The sequence below is a fragment of the Aedes aegypti genome, chromosome 1 (genome assembly GCF_002204515.2).
Source record: "Aedes aegypti strain LVP_AGWG chromosome 1, AaegL5.0 Primary Assembly, whole genome shotgun sequence".
Taxonomy (NCBI): Eukaryota; Metazoa; Arthropoda; class Insecta; order Diptera; family Culicidae; genus Aedes; species Aedes aegypti.
The window spans coordinates 156,164,778-156,179,423 of NC_035107.1; the positions used below are offsets into that span (position 1 = coordinate 156,164,778).

The 14,646-nt window shown below is 42.4% G+C and overlaps 1 protein-coding gene across 1 annotated transcript in view; it reads left to right on the forward strand.

Annotated features, from left to right (window-relative positions):
* LOC110678654 (teneurin-a-like) overlaps positions 1–14,646 on the forward strand; it is a 159,146-nt gene that overhangs the window by 131,245 nt on the left and 13,255 nt on the right. The window contains exons 9-10 of the mRNA XM_021851803.1: positions 8,274–8,380; positions 9,901–10,896. Of these exons, the coding sequence (XP_021707495.1) occupies positions 8,274–8,380; positions 9,901–10,896 (1,103 nt within the window). The remainder of the gene's footprint in view (positions 1–8,273; positions 8,381–9,900; positions 10,897–14,646) is intronic.

Genomic DNA, 14,646 nt, shown 5'->3' on the forward strand with positions numbered 1-14,646 from the left:
TCGTCTTCACACATCCTCTGGACCAAATTGTCCGGAGTCGTGTCCCGACCGCATGTGGCAAACATGCGGTCACGCATTGTGCGGAAACGCGGGCACACGAACAAAACGTGTTCCGCCGTTTCCTCTAAACCTGCACAAACTGGACATTCGGGAGAACCCGTATGACCGAAACGGTGTAGATACTGTCTAAAGCAACCATGGCCCGAAAGGACCTGTGTCAGGTGGAATGTTCGTTCCCCATGGCGCCTATTGACCCAGATATCTAACCTCGGAATCAACCTGTGAGTCCACACTCCCTTGGTGGAACTGTCCCACGCACGCTGCCATTTGACCATGGAGGCCAGTCTGGCAGTCCTGCGTATGCCTCTTGTGCCGCGGCTTTCGAAGCACTCTATGTCTTCCATGATAAGGATACCAATAGGCACCATACAGGTGATGACACAGAGTGCATCGAGTGACACGGTACGGTACGCGCTCGCAACCCTCAGGCACATTAGCCTATAAGTACTCTCTAGCTTGCTACGGTAGCTATCGGTACTTAAAGTCGTGCCCCAAGCCGGGCCACCATACCTCAGTATGGACGAGGCGACACTGGCCAGAAGCTTTCGCTTACTGGCGTACGCCGCAGAGCTATTGGACATCATCCGGAACAGTGCCACAATAGCTGTGGAGGCTCTCTTGCAGGCATAATCGACGTGGCAACCGAAGGTAAGCTTATCGTCGATCATCACCCCCAAGTGTTTGACGGAGCGCTTCGAAGTGATCGTGCAGTCGCCTACACTGATCACCGCTTGCTGCACCGACTTTCGGTTGTTGACAACAACCGCCTCAGTTTTGTGGTGAGCCAATTTCCTGGAGCTCATCCACTCCTCCACAATTGCGATCGAGTGGGCTGCAGTCAATCACTTCTTCGATCGATTCACCGTAGACCTCCAGCGTAATATCGTCGGCAAAGCCAACGATGATCACACCCGCCGGGAATTTTAATCTCAACACCTCGTCGTACATGACATTCCATAACACCGGACCCAGGATGGAACCTTGCGGGACTCCTGAGGTTTTGTGAAAGCACTTCCGACCCACCTCTGTGTCATAGACCAATACCCGATTCTGGAAGTAACTTCCGAGAATCTTGTACAGGTACTCGGGTATCCCCAGACGCAGGAGCGCATCGGCAATAGCCGCCCAACTGGCACTATTAAATGCGTTCCTTACATCCAGAGTCACTACTGCGCATTAGCAAATCCCCCTCCTCTTACGCTGGAGTGCTATTTCAGCGGCTTTCTTAACCGTCAGAATAGCGTCTACGGTGGACTTCCCTTTTCGAAAGCCGAACTGGTTGCTAGAGATCATTTACACTCTCAGTGTACCTCAACAGTCTGTTGAGGATGATCTTCTCGAGCACCTTCCCCGCCGTGTCAATCATTTGGCAATAGTACCAGGCTCTGCCTCTTCCACGCATCTGGAAATACTCCCTCGTCCAGGCATATCTGCATAGCAGATCTGAACATATCGGGAGCCTCCAAGATTGCGACTTTGAGGGCCAGGTTTGGAACTCCGTCCGGACCTGGTGCCTTCCCCATGCTTAGGGATTTTGCAATCCCTACAAGGGGCCCAGATAGCCGTAGCGGTAAACGCGCAGCTATTCAGCAAGACCAAGCTGAGGGTCGTGGGTTCGAATCCCACCGGTCGAGGATCTTTTTGGGTTGGAAATTTTCTCGACTTCCCAAAGCATAGAGTATCTTCGTACCTGCCACACGATATACGCATGCAAAAATGGTCATTGGCATAGTAAGCTCTCAGTTAATAACTGTGGAAGTGCTCATAAGAACACTAAGCTGAGAAGCAGGCGCCAGAAAGAAGAAGAAGAAGAACAAGTTCCTCATCGGTTACTCTATCCTCATCGCCAGCCCCAATCCCCGGCTGTCCTACAAAAGGAGGCCATGGGCTAGGGTTGTGGCGCGGAAAGAGCCCCTCGATGATCCCCTCCAGCATCTGTGGAGATTACTCCGTAGGAGCAATTGCACCTCTTGTCTTCGCCATAACGATCCACCCCACGGGTTCGCGTTGGCACTCTGACAGAGTCCCTCAAAGCAGACATTCTTGCTTGCCCTTATCTCGGACTTCAGCGCGACTTTATCAGCGGTGAACACCGCCCGTCGTTCTTCACGCTCCTGCTCGGTACGTGCTCGCTGCATCCGCCTCCTGGCCCGTAGGCAGACACGGCGCAGGTTCGCAATTGCTTGAGTCCACCGATTCTAGGGTGGACTCTCCCAATTCTAGGGTGGACTTTCCTAGGCATGGTCGCATCGCATGCACGCGTAAGGATTCTACCCCATTACCCCGAATGCCATTTCCCCGAATCCCATCACCCCGAATTACATTACCCCGAATGTACCATTACCCCGAATTTCATCACCCCGAATGCTATTTCCCCGAATTCACAATTCTTTTGACATGATGATATTGATGACATTTCCCCTTGATTTTGGAATTCGGGGTAATGTCATTCGGGGTGATGGGTCGTTCGGGGTTTTGGAATTCGGGGTAATGGCGTTCGGGTAAATGGCATTCGGGGTAATGGGATTCGGGGTAATGGGGTAGAATCACGCGTAAGCACCGCTACCAGTTCGTCCCCGCTTAGGCCGAGTAGGTTACGCTCACGACGGAGCGCCTCCCTAAGTACTTCGTCATTGAAGTACGATGTCTTCCACCTACGAGGGCTTGGCCTTGACCTAGCCGCTTCCTCTACGCGCTGCCTGCTGTTGTTGTAGTCGATACTGTAGCGAACCGCCAGGTGGTCGCAGTGAGTGTAGGCATTGTCTACCCTCCAGTTCGAACTACTCGTTAGGCCAGGACTACAAAAAGTAACGTCGATAATCGACTCCGCTCCGTTTCGGCTGAAGGTATTTTTGGTACCAACATTAGCCAGATCGACATCTAGCACGGCCAGTGCCTCTAGCAGGATTTGACCTCGCTGCCGTTGCCGGCGGGTACTCGGTATGGGTCCGATATGATGGCGATGTCCGTCCCCCACTCAGCAACTGACTGATACAGCAGTTGCTGAGCTACGCCACAATGGTTCAGGTTCAGCTGCGTTACCTGCACTGTGACTTTTCGTTTATGGCTCTTTTGAAGGTCGGGCACCTTGAGCCTCCCGTTGGATGATTATTGTTCACGGACTTCCCGGAACAGATCAAGCACTTGGGAGGGTTCTTGCAGCCTAGTGCCTTATGACCTTCCTCACCACAAAGCCTACACAACTTGGTCCTATCAGGGCCTTTACAGCCCCAGGACTTGTGTCCTGGTTCCCTACACCTAAAGCAGATCACCGATTGCTCATGTATATTCAGTGAACATACTGACCAACCAACCTTGATCTTACCTACCTTAGCGGACTTATTTGCGTCCGCCACAGGTAGGTGTACTAAGGCCACCTGAGTACCTGCCGGACCTTTCCGTAGCTGAACGGCAGCGGTGGGCACCTGAATCTCGCACTGTTGCCGCAGTGCCGTGACGAGCTCTTCTGCGTTGGTGATCTCGTCAAGGTTCATCACCTTCAGAGTCACTGACTGCGTCAGAGCCCTCACTTCGACTCCCTCGCCAAGGACCTCTTCCGCCAAACTTTTGTAGGTGGCGCCCTTGCGCTCCTTGTCGCGCTTAAGCTCGAGGATCATTTCACCTGTACGAGTGCGTCTGACACTGCGTACGTCGGCTCCAAGATCTGCGAGCTTCGCGTCACTGCGCATCGCCTCCAGGACTTCCGAGTGCTTGGACTCTTCCGTCTTGATGATGATCGCATCACCCTTTTCGCGCTTGGCACCTACCCTCCTACTTTTCTTAGGCCTGGTATCCCTGCGCTCCTGAACTTCCTGCTTCTTCTTCTTCTTCTTCTTCTTTCTCACTACAGTTGTCCAGGGGGGCGTCCCTGCACACTGCACTTGACACGGTTGGAATGTTATATACCGTCAAACGGGGTAACTTGCAACAGGGGTGAAATTTGCAACACGTGGACATGTTACCGAGTTGTCGTTTCGTTCGGCATTGAGGTTAATTTTTATAATTTATTCCGTCATTTAATGACCTTAGATATACAACAGAAGATTTGGACGAGGGTTTGGGTATTGTTTCTTTTTTGGTTGGTTTGCTGGAGGTGAAAATCATATTACACGTTGGATTGTGTAAAAATAGTGCTGAAAAACGTGCCTCGTACAACACAAACGGTAGAAATATGTAATTCGAGGCATTCACTATAAGTTACAGTACTTAGTAGTGTACAAATTGACAATAAAAAAGTTTTGGTATTTCGATGCTTAAACACTATAAAAATTCAAAAACGTTTTTGACTACTCTTGTGGGGTAACTTGCAACATCAATTTCAATCTCAATTGTTCAATATTTCTTGTCGTTTGTCATCGAAAACACATGAAAAGGCAAAATTGAACGTATATTTGTTGAGTAACATTATTTATTTTTGCAGCTCAATCAATTCAATACACGTTTGGTACTTAATATTTGGAAATTTACATCATCGGACACCATTTTAAGACAATTATATCAATACGTGATAAGTCGCTTTGATTTAAATATGTATAAAAATAAGTCATGTGAAGTATAACCATTATATTTCTAAAAAAAGTTACATTAAGGTGATTATAAAACGAAGCCAAACTTTGAATTTTCAAGTGCACAAGACGAGAGTATCTGACAACAGTTCGCGTTGAAAACCAATCATCTTGCTTGCTTGCTGGTAGTGACCAATGGGATAGATTTTCGCGAAGCGCTGTTTGGTTCTTAAGTATTGTGCTCTTGAAAATTTGAGGTGTGGCTTCGTTCTATAATCACCTTAACCCCTCTACCGGCAGCTTCATTTTTCGACCGTAAAAAATATTTAAATTGCGATAACTTTTTTGTTTCCCGATATTTTTGCACCATTTTTTCACAAGATCTCAAAAAACTCTTCTAGTTTAAGAATCCGTGTCGATTTCAACCATTGGTGATCTGGTTTTGAAGATATTCCGATGTTCCTTGGGGGACCGACATTCTCCATATAAAATGTCTTTGGCGGCCATTTTGTTTTTGGTCAATTTATCAAAAAAATAAGATATAGTCCACATGCACAATATAGTCCACATCCACAATGCCAGGTTATAAGGAGTTACTCTGAAAAAATCATACAAATCGGTTCATTATTCTTGGAGAAATCTGAAAATTACGATATGAGAGTTTTTAGAGTTTTCAAGATCTTTATTTGTCCAGAGTGGTACCAGAAGCATAAATGCTCATTACTCAAAGACGGCTGCACCAAATTGTTTCATTTTTTCACACCATACTCGCATTAATGTATCATTCCAAGGAGTAAATATCCGAATACGATGAAAATTCTGTAGGCTGAGATATTAGACTGGCCCTTAAACAAAAATTTTGTAAAACTCAACGGGGCACCCTCTAGATATGTGCCTTAGGGTAAGAAAAAAGATCTCTCAAAATTTCAACTCATTTGGTTGCTCCCCCAGCTGGCGCATTCAATTCGAAGTTTGTATGGAATATTCGTTTCAAATATATAGAAAATTTACCCTATGCCACTGTTTCGTTCGGTATACTAGTTAATCGGGTTCAATTGAGCCCAGAATGACAAATACACTAGTTGATACCCCAATGAACATAGTTGCAGAAGGTTGTATCTGGATTTAAGCTCATTTTCATTAACCTTTCGGTTGTTGAAAGTTATGCTTAGATCGGCACTCCCGTACAATCACACATACGCATGCATCTTGTGCCACAGCTCGCCCAGCGTCATAGATGGCTATGATGCGCTTATTGGCTGCCACCCAGCTATGTTGAAGAAACACTAAGCAATATTGCAAATCTACTTCAGGTAGATGAAACACAAGTTTCTCAATTTTAATCATGATACAACCTTCTACAATATTGTTCGCTATAGTATCAAGTAGTGTTTTTGACATTCTGAGTTCAATTGAACGCGCTCAACAATTTTACTAACCCTGACAGGCGATGATGTGCTGTTTCTCATATGTTTGAGCTTAAAATCCCATATTGACTTCAATTCAAATGCGCCAGCTCATGGAACGACCAAATGTGCTGAAATTTTCAGGAAGTCTTCCTCTAATCCAAAGGAATAATCCTGAGGGGTGCCGCATGGAATAATATAACTTTAGTTTTCTCCCATACTGAGCTGGGCCAGTCTACTGAGATATCTTCGTGGGTTATGGCTACGAGTCGGTCCCCCAAGAAATTTTGGAATATCTCTGGGTCCAGATGACCAATTATCAATATCGACACATATTTTTAAATTAGAAGAATTTTTTGAGAGCTTGTGAAAAAATGGTGCAAAAATATCAAAAAACAAGAAAGTTATCGCGATTTGAATATTTTTTTTAGCGGTAAGACATGAAGCTGCTGACAAAATAATACCGCGTGATATTCTTTACGTGGAGATTAGGGTATCAGATGGTTTTTGTTTCATCTCAATCCTTAAATTGTTCACCCATATAGCTTTGAAGTTGAAAATTGTTGCAAGTTACCCCGTTTGACGGTACCACGTCACTCAGTCTCGAGATTAAAACTCTCTGACGGTTAGCGAACCGATATTGCAACGGGTAACAAACTTTATCACTTGGTGGATAATATATCTTGCGAATAACTTGGCGATTAACACTCCGAATGCTACTACTTCCCAGGAGACCTCACGGTGGGTGGAATGAGTTTTTTCTCCTTTAGGTAGATTTCCCTCCTCATAGAATGATCCTCACGCCATACATAGGTTCCACGCACACATGATATATTTAAAGTTTGAAATATTTCGCCCCTCATTTTTCGAGCAGTCAGATGTCTGTCTTGGTTAGATGAGCCGAGAACGCGAACTGTGCTAACGCTACCTAATTTCGAATGCCCTATCTGATTTTGGGTATAATTATTTTGCAATAATGTGGTTCTAAATTTTGAATTCGTAGTCGTGATGTAATTTAGCAATGCTAATAATCCCTTTTGCATGATAATTTACATTTACTGACAAATATAATCTTTTTCTTTAAATACAAATCACACTAAAGAGCTGATTTTATGGTGGAAACTTCTTCGACGGTTACAAATCATTACAGTTTAAATTTCATTACCGTCGATACATAATTTATCAATCCTAATAAAGTGAAATTAAACTGAGCTTGAACTGATTCCATTTTCCAAGTCACTATCAGTCTTTTTTTTTTTTTTTTGAAACCCGTTAGTCACTATTTGGTCATTTTTTCTTAAATCTAATCACTAAAATAATTATTTTTGGCATCACTTGTTGCCACCAGCCCTGGCATTGGATCTGCCGCATACATTAGAATTTGAAAAATAACTGGATTTAACCACAAAACATCCGCTTGGAACTGAAGTGAGCGTGTTACCCCTAATCGCGAGCTTATTTATGCAACTATTCTGTAAATCCAATTAAACTAACGTTTTAGACAATATTCACAGTTAAAATTGAGTTTTTCTTAGGGGCGCATATTACCCCGTCTTCCCTCTAAATGAGTTACACTGACAAATATATGTTGTACTAGTTGTTCTTTTGATGAAGTCAACGCCATGGCCGACGTTTTTTAACACTCGAATTTACCTAAAACATTACACAGCGGAATAATTTTTTGTTGTATGCATCAAATACCGCTTCTTACTTAATTTTTGGTCACTGAATCCATTCCCGGTTCAAAATGCCACAGCACATGTGGTTTTTGATATATTGTTAGTTAAGAATGCATTGCTTATCGATTTCAGTCAACCTGCATGCAAGTTTGACAGCTTGTAGGTTGGCTTACGTGTTTAATTTGCTATTTGAATACGAATCAACAAAGCTTGTAATTTAGTTAGTTAAGAAGCAATTTTTGGATGATTTTGAAAAGTATTGTATCTGGCCATAGACAAACGACGTATTTTATATGGAGGATGCAAGCAAAATCAAAATTTTGAATTAATCAACATTTGTATTGACATTTATAATCAAACCAAATTTCACACACAGCCCTATTTTGTACGCTCGATGGATTGAATTATTTAAAAGTTAAGTTAATCACAGTTGAAATTTAATTCAAATATCAATGAACCAGTATTAAACCAGTAAATAAGTAACCTTATGCGCAGAAACTGAACCTTGAAATATCTGATTTAACAAGTAGATTTTTTTGCATTTCATTACAGTGGAATTATACTGAAATAAGAAATATGAATGGTCATGAAATTAAACTTATGCGTGTCTTATTTTTTTGCAGGTTTCACATAGATAAAAGATGCCAACATCAATGCTCTTGGAAGTGTTTTAGTATTGCATTAATATTGCTATCAGTGATACTAACAGGAATGCTGGCGTATTTTGCAGGTAAGCGAAAATAAATCACCAAAAAACATCAATTAATAGACTATTTGTCGTTTATAAAAGGCCAACAAAGGCGAAAAGTATCGTTTTTCCCGCAAAGTGAGATCAAAACTTGCACTTCCAATCTACATTTTGATTATATACTGAATTAATTCAGATGCATGGAAAGACAAAGTACCTATGGAACTCTCTTTGGATTTACTGTCGGAGTTTCTTATGATATTATTTAAAGATTTTTAGGAAACACACAATGTTTTAAAACTTATCTCAAGATTTAATATGTTTTTCTAAAATATGTTAAGTTAGTTTGATAAATTGATCCTTCAAAACTCCCTCCTAGATCATGGGTTTCCTACAGTAAGTAAGGTAGGAGAACTGATTTCTTTTGGGAATGTGTTTTGAAACTCTTATTCGGATTCTTCTAGAAATTATTCCTTGTTATACTTTAAAGCAAGCATTCTCATCGCGATTCCTGCAGCAGTTTTTCGATGGAATTCCCTGCGATACTGTCAAAGATTTTTTTCGTTTGTTAATAGTTTCTCGGACAAAAAATCCAAGGTTTTGACTTGAAGTTCTTTTCTAAGTATTTCCCCAAGTAGTGCGTTTTGAATATCTCTATAAGTTATACAAAAGTTTGTTCAAAATTTGTTGCAGGTATGCCTTCAGGAAATACGAGTTGCTAAGGCATTCCATGAATCATTTCTTCTCTACTAGGAATATCTCAAAGTCTACACTTTCACTTTTGGGGTATTTTTAGAACATTTAAGAGTTTACATCTCAAAGTATCCCAGCGTGAGAAAATGAAGAATTTTAAAAAGTAAACAAATGAAACTACAGAAGTAACATCTTGATAAGAATTGGATGCACATATTTTTGAATGATTTATTGGAAAAATGTTTAAAAAAGTAAATCAATAAACACTTTCAAAAAAAAGAACTACCTCAAGAAAGTTCCCAATAGGTACCATCAGTGAAATGCATAGACGAGTGATTGGTGCAATTCTTCGAAAATTCAGAAGAAATTTATCAAAGAATCTTCAGTAAAGCACGTGGAAAAACACTTTTTTTTATTCTAAGCAATGCTTGAAATTGAATACCATGGGTTTTGATATGATATCCCAAGCGTTGAAGATATATTTAAAAGAATCTCTACAGGAACACCGATATAAATTCCTGAGAATTTCTTACAAATTCCACGAACGAATCATTTAAAAAAACTTGTTAAAGAATGTATGGGGAAGTTTTTTTGGTGGAAGGAATGCTTAAGGAATTTCTACTGGAGATTTCTTTAGAAAAATTTGGAGGGATCATTTGAAATAGTAATTTATTCTAACAGTCATCTACAACAAATTAATCAGGTTGATCTAGGGTATCTAACTTGCTAGAGTATTGTTTTTTTTATTATATGGTTTAAGAACAAAAACTTGATAGCTAGGAAACCCTATACAAATGCATATATTAACAATCTGTCATAGTTATTACTCCATTGTACGGAATGAAAATGTATTTTTTTTCCTTTTTCAGCAACGAGTTCTATGAAGACGAATATGGATTCAACCAATTGTATATTAGTGCAAGATGTAAAATCTAGTGCACAGGATCAGAGCACTTTAGATACAGCGAGTGCAACGAGCAATTTTGGAACAGCAGCAGGAACTGTAGGCAGTAATGGTGGTTCGACAATGCTGCCAACAGAAGAATCACTGTTAACAAGCACAGCCGATCATAACAGTTTTACTACATCTAACCATTATGGCAATATGCAAAGCAGTTTATCACAATTCAATTATCAGGATCAACTACAGCAACAGCAGGCGCAAGATCATCTCTTGTCTTCAGCAGTCTCTCAAAAATGGCCGGCAATAGTGGAGTTGAAAAATTATAATGAACTATACCGTGCGACTATTCCACCTTTCCAGTTTTGGAACGCAGAATTTCGTAACAAACATCCTGCATTCATTCAATTTAATTTCACTTTACCGTGGGGTGCCAACTTTGCTGTGTACGGTCGACGAAATGTAGGACCTAGCATAACGCAATATGATTTTGTAGAATTTATAAAAGGTGGAAGGATAGATCATCGATTGCGGCGAAAAAGAAATATAATCAATGACAGAGCTTCTGTAAAACATTTGAATGATATGAGTAATTTCGAGGAAAATTACCATGACCACCAATCGCTGTTTGAAATACGACGAAGCAATGAATTTGCGTTTTCAGATCTTAAGCTTGATGACGTGGATCAACACATTATATCGAAACGATCAGCGGATAGCGGAATGCCAAAATTAGACATGGACTCGATGACCGTTAACGTCACGATATTACAGTATTTAGACGTAGGACGATGGTTCTTATCGGTATACAATGACGAGTTGCTACCGCATACTCTTTCTTTGATCATTGGTGAAGCTGAAGGTATTCGTACTACGTGCCCTAATGACTGCTCAGGACGAGGGTCTTGCTATTTGGGCAAATGTGATTGCATCGATGGATATCAAGGATCTGACTGTTCAATAAGTAAGTATATGCACAAACCTAACCTTTTAAGGGTGAAAATAGTATATCACAATAAGTATAATGTCATTTGATTGAAAGAATGTCATCTTTATTGTTCTTAATAGAGAACTAAACATGGTCGTATTTTACAATTTCTAGTTTTTCGCTCAAAACAAAATCAATGTTCAATAGAATTATTTAAAAAAAAAACAATCAATTTTAAACACAATTATTTGCTCACGGTCCCCATGTTGGGAACATGGAATTATTACTAAATCTTCTAAACGCATAAGCTTGATTTTCTTCCTTGAATTAAAAAAAAATCGCAGTAACCGCTACGTGATCATAACTCACGTATAAATTTCAGGCTTAATAGTTGTTCTCGTGTTTCTTTATTCTCGTTATGTACATTTTGGAACAATAAAAAACCGACGCAACCGTTGGCCGAATTAAGAATAATTATTACAAATTCCGAACAACTGAATTGTATAGTTTTATTATTTTTTGAAGACAACTCTATAGATTTGCATGATTTGTGTTTGAAAAGCTCTTTAATACATCAATTTCTATGTCTATCGTATTTTTTTTTTCAAATAAATTCATATACGTACGTATACCCTTAATTCGCACTGATCTGTTAACGTTTTATACCGGCAATTACTTGCGTTTTTAATCGGGTAAAATCGATCTTTTTTAGTCACTTTTTGTGTTTCTCTTGTGATTATCGTTTTGTGTACCGCTGTGTTATCGAGGTTTTCGAGTGGTCAGCGTGAATATTGCGAAAAATCTACCGTATAGTGTTTCATTATTTCAACAATAGCTACAACCCGCTGTACTCTTATTCCACTTTCGTGACAACCGTACATTTGAGCAGCGTTTCCACACATACGCGCCATCTACATCTGGAAAAAGTAAACCGGCTTATTGGCGATCTAAATCGATTGACGATCTAAAAACAACGAGTTGTCAAGATGGTTAAAAATTGTGGAAAATGCGCGAAGGCCATAAATGGCATTGAATTTGTAGTTTGCCGTGGTTATTGTGGAGCTACGTTCCACATTAACGAATGCTCGGGTGCTACAAGAGCGATGTTATCGTATTTCACGACGCACAAGAAGAATCTTTTCTGGATGTGCGACAAATGTGCCGACCTGTTTGAGAATTCCCACTTCCGTGCCATTTCGTGCCAAGCCGATGAGACTTCACCTCTTGCATCTCTGACGTCTGCAATAACTGAGCTTCGCACGGAAATAAAACAACTGAATTCAAAGCCCCACCCCGGTTCGACTCCAGCTTCAAGTGTACAATGGCCTATTATTAACCAACGAAGAGGTTCAAAGCGCCCACGCATGGCCGAGCCTGTGGCACGTGCATCTGAAACCTGTCAAGTAGGCAGTAAAAAACCTCAAGAAAATGACCCATCGATCCCTATCTGCAAGAAAGAAGATATTCAACGGTTTTATTTGTACCTCTCAAAGATTCGCCCTGACGTCACTGTGGAAGCTGTGAGTGCCATGGTTAAAGCAAACCTCAATATTGACGCAGATCCACCCATCGTCAAGCTTGTACCGAAGGGAAGAACAATCGAATCTCTTTCCTTCGTCTCGTTTAAAATTGGTTTGGATCCTTCCTTACAACAAATTGCGCTTGATCCTGAGACATGGCCAGAGGGACTACTGTTTCGAGAATTTGAAGACTACGGAGCCCCAAAATTTCGGTTCCCGCTGACGACAACGCCTTCACTGTTAACTCCTCAAGCTGCTTCATCACCTGCCACCCCCGTAATGGATCTGAGCTAGATTCATCAAGTCAACACTCGTCATCTTCAGCTCCGGGATGCACGCCTGCAAGCCTTATGGGAGCCCTCAATCCCCTCGTCGCAGTCGAGCCACTCCTGCCAGCGTCCAGCAGTCATCCCGGCCTTGCGTATGAGTGTGGAGAAGAGGTCTCCCAACTCGCTCCAGCAGGCAAGTACTTCCATCCTAAAAACGCTTCTCGTCCAGTAATTTGCACCACTTTTGGCAGCCCTACGCACACTGCCTCCAATCCGTCTTCTGAATGGATCGAATTTTCCTCGAATTGGCGAAATATTTCTTCATCAACGAACGAACTCAGAACTTCTTCGAAAGGTTGCAACGTTTCATCATCATTGAGCAAATTTTCTTCAGCACAACTTCAATCCCCGGGATGCGCGCCTGCAAGCCTCATGGAAGCTCCCAATCCCTTCGTCGCAGTCGAGCCACTCCTGCCAGCGTCCAGCAGCCATCCCGGTCCTGCGTACGAATGTGGAGAGGGAGTCTTCCAACCCGTTCTCGCAGGCAAGTACAATCACGTTAAAAACACTTCTCCGTCAGTAATTCGCACCACCTTTGGCAGTCTACCTCACATTGGTTATGGCAGTAACTCATCAAAGTGTATCGTAACCTCAACAATCGACAGCATCAGATCTCTGACATCAAGCCAACCATCATTGGCCCAACTTTCATCTCAATCAACGCTTCCATCGTCGTCCCCGGGATGCATGCCTGCAAGCCTTATGGGAGACCCCAATTCCTTCGTCGCAGTCGAGCCACTCCTGCCAGCGTCCTGCAGTCATCCCGGTCCAGCGTACGAAATCGAAGAGGGGGTCTCCCAACCCGTCCTCGGAGGCAAGTATTCTAGCATCGAAAACAACTACCTCCCAGTAATTTCTACTGATTCCAGCAGCCAAGCTCAACGCATTGATCGTCACGCTCCAAGCACACCACCATCGAGCGACATTTCACCGAGATCCAGCATAGCAGTATACTACCAAAACGTACGAGGTATGCGCACCAAGATTTCTCGACTCCGTTTGATACTGTCTAGTTGTGATTATGACGTGCTTGTTTTCACTGAAACCTGGCTCCGTGATGACATAGATAGTACAGAAATTTCTCCCGACTACACGTTCTTCCGTTGCGACCGCAGTAGAGTAAACAGTCAGCATGCACGTGGTGGTGGCGTGCTGATTGCCGTTAAGCATCATCTTCGTTGTGAAATGTTCCCACTGTCGGATTGCGATCAATTAGAGCAGGTTGCGGTTCGGATGAAGTTGGACAATCGCTCACTCTACATTATTACTATCTATATTCCTCCTAACTCGTCCGCCGACCGATATTCTGCCCACGCAAATGCAGTACAGGGCCTCGTAAACAGTGTTTCAGCAGATGATATTGTTCTCTCCGTGGGGGACTTCAACCTCCCAAATTTGCGATGGCAGATGGACGACGAGCTGAACGGCTACATTCCCTCGAATGCTTCATCAGAACAAGAGAAATCTCTCATCGAAACCCTTTTCGCTACAGGCCTGCGACAAGTGAACAATTTCGAGAACATCAACAATCGACTCCTTGATCTTGTTTTCGTAAGTCTGCCAGAGCTACTGGATCTAGTTCAACCTCCCGCCCCACTATTACCCATTGACAACCACCATGCGCCATTCATTTTACTTCTCGACGTGAGTGTTAGTATTCCAGCCACACTCGATGACGATGCTGACAGAGTGGAGTATGACTTCAACGTGTGTGATTTCGATCAGCTGGCTATAGCTTTAGGAAATGTTGACTGGAGTATTCTCGAGCAAACCGGTACGGTCGACGAATTGTCTGCAGCGTTTTACAACAAGCTTCTCGAAATTTGTGACGCTTTGGTCCCGCGCAAACGACGTACGATTAACTCACCTTCCAGCAAACCGTGGTGGACTTCTGAGCTGCGTCGTCTCCGTAATTTACTGAGGAAAGCACGACAACG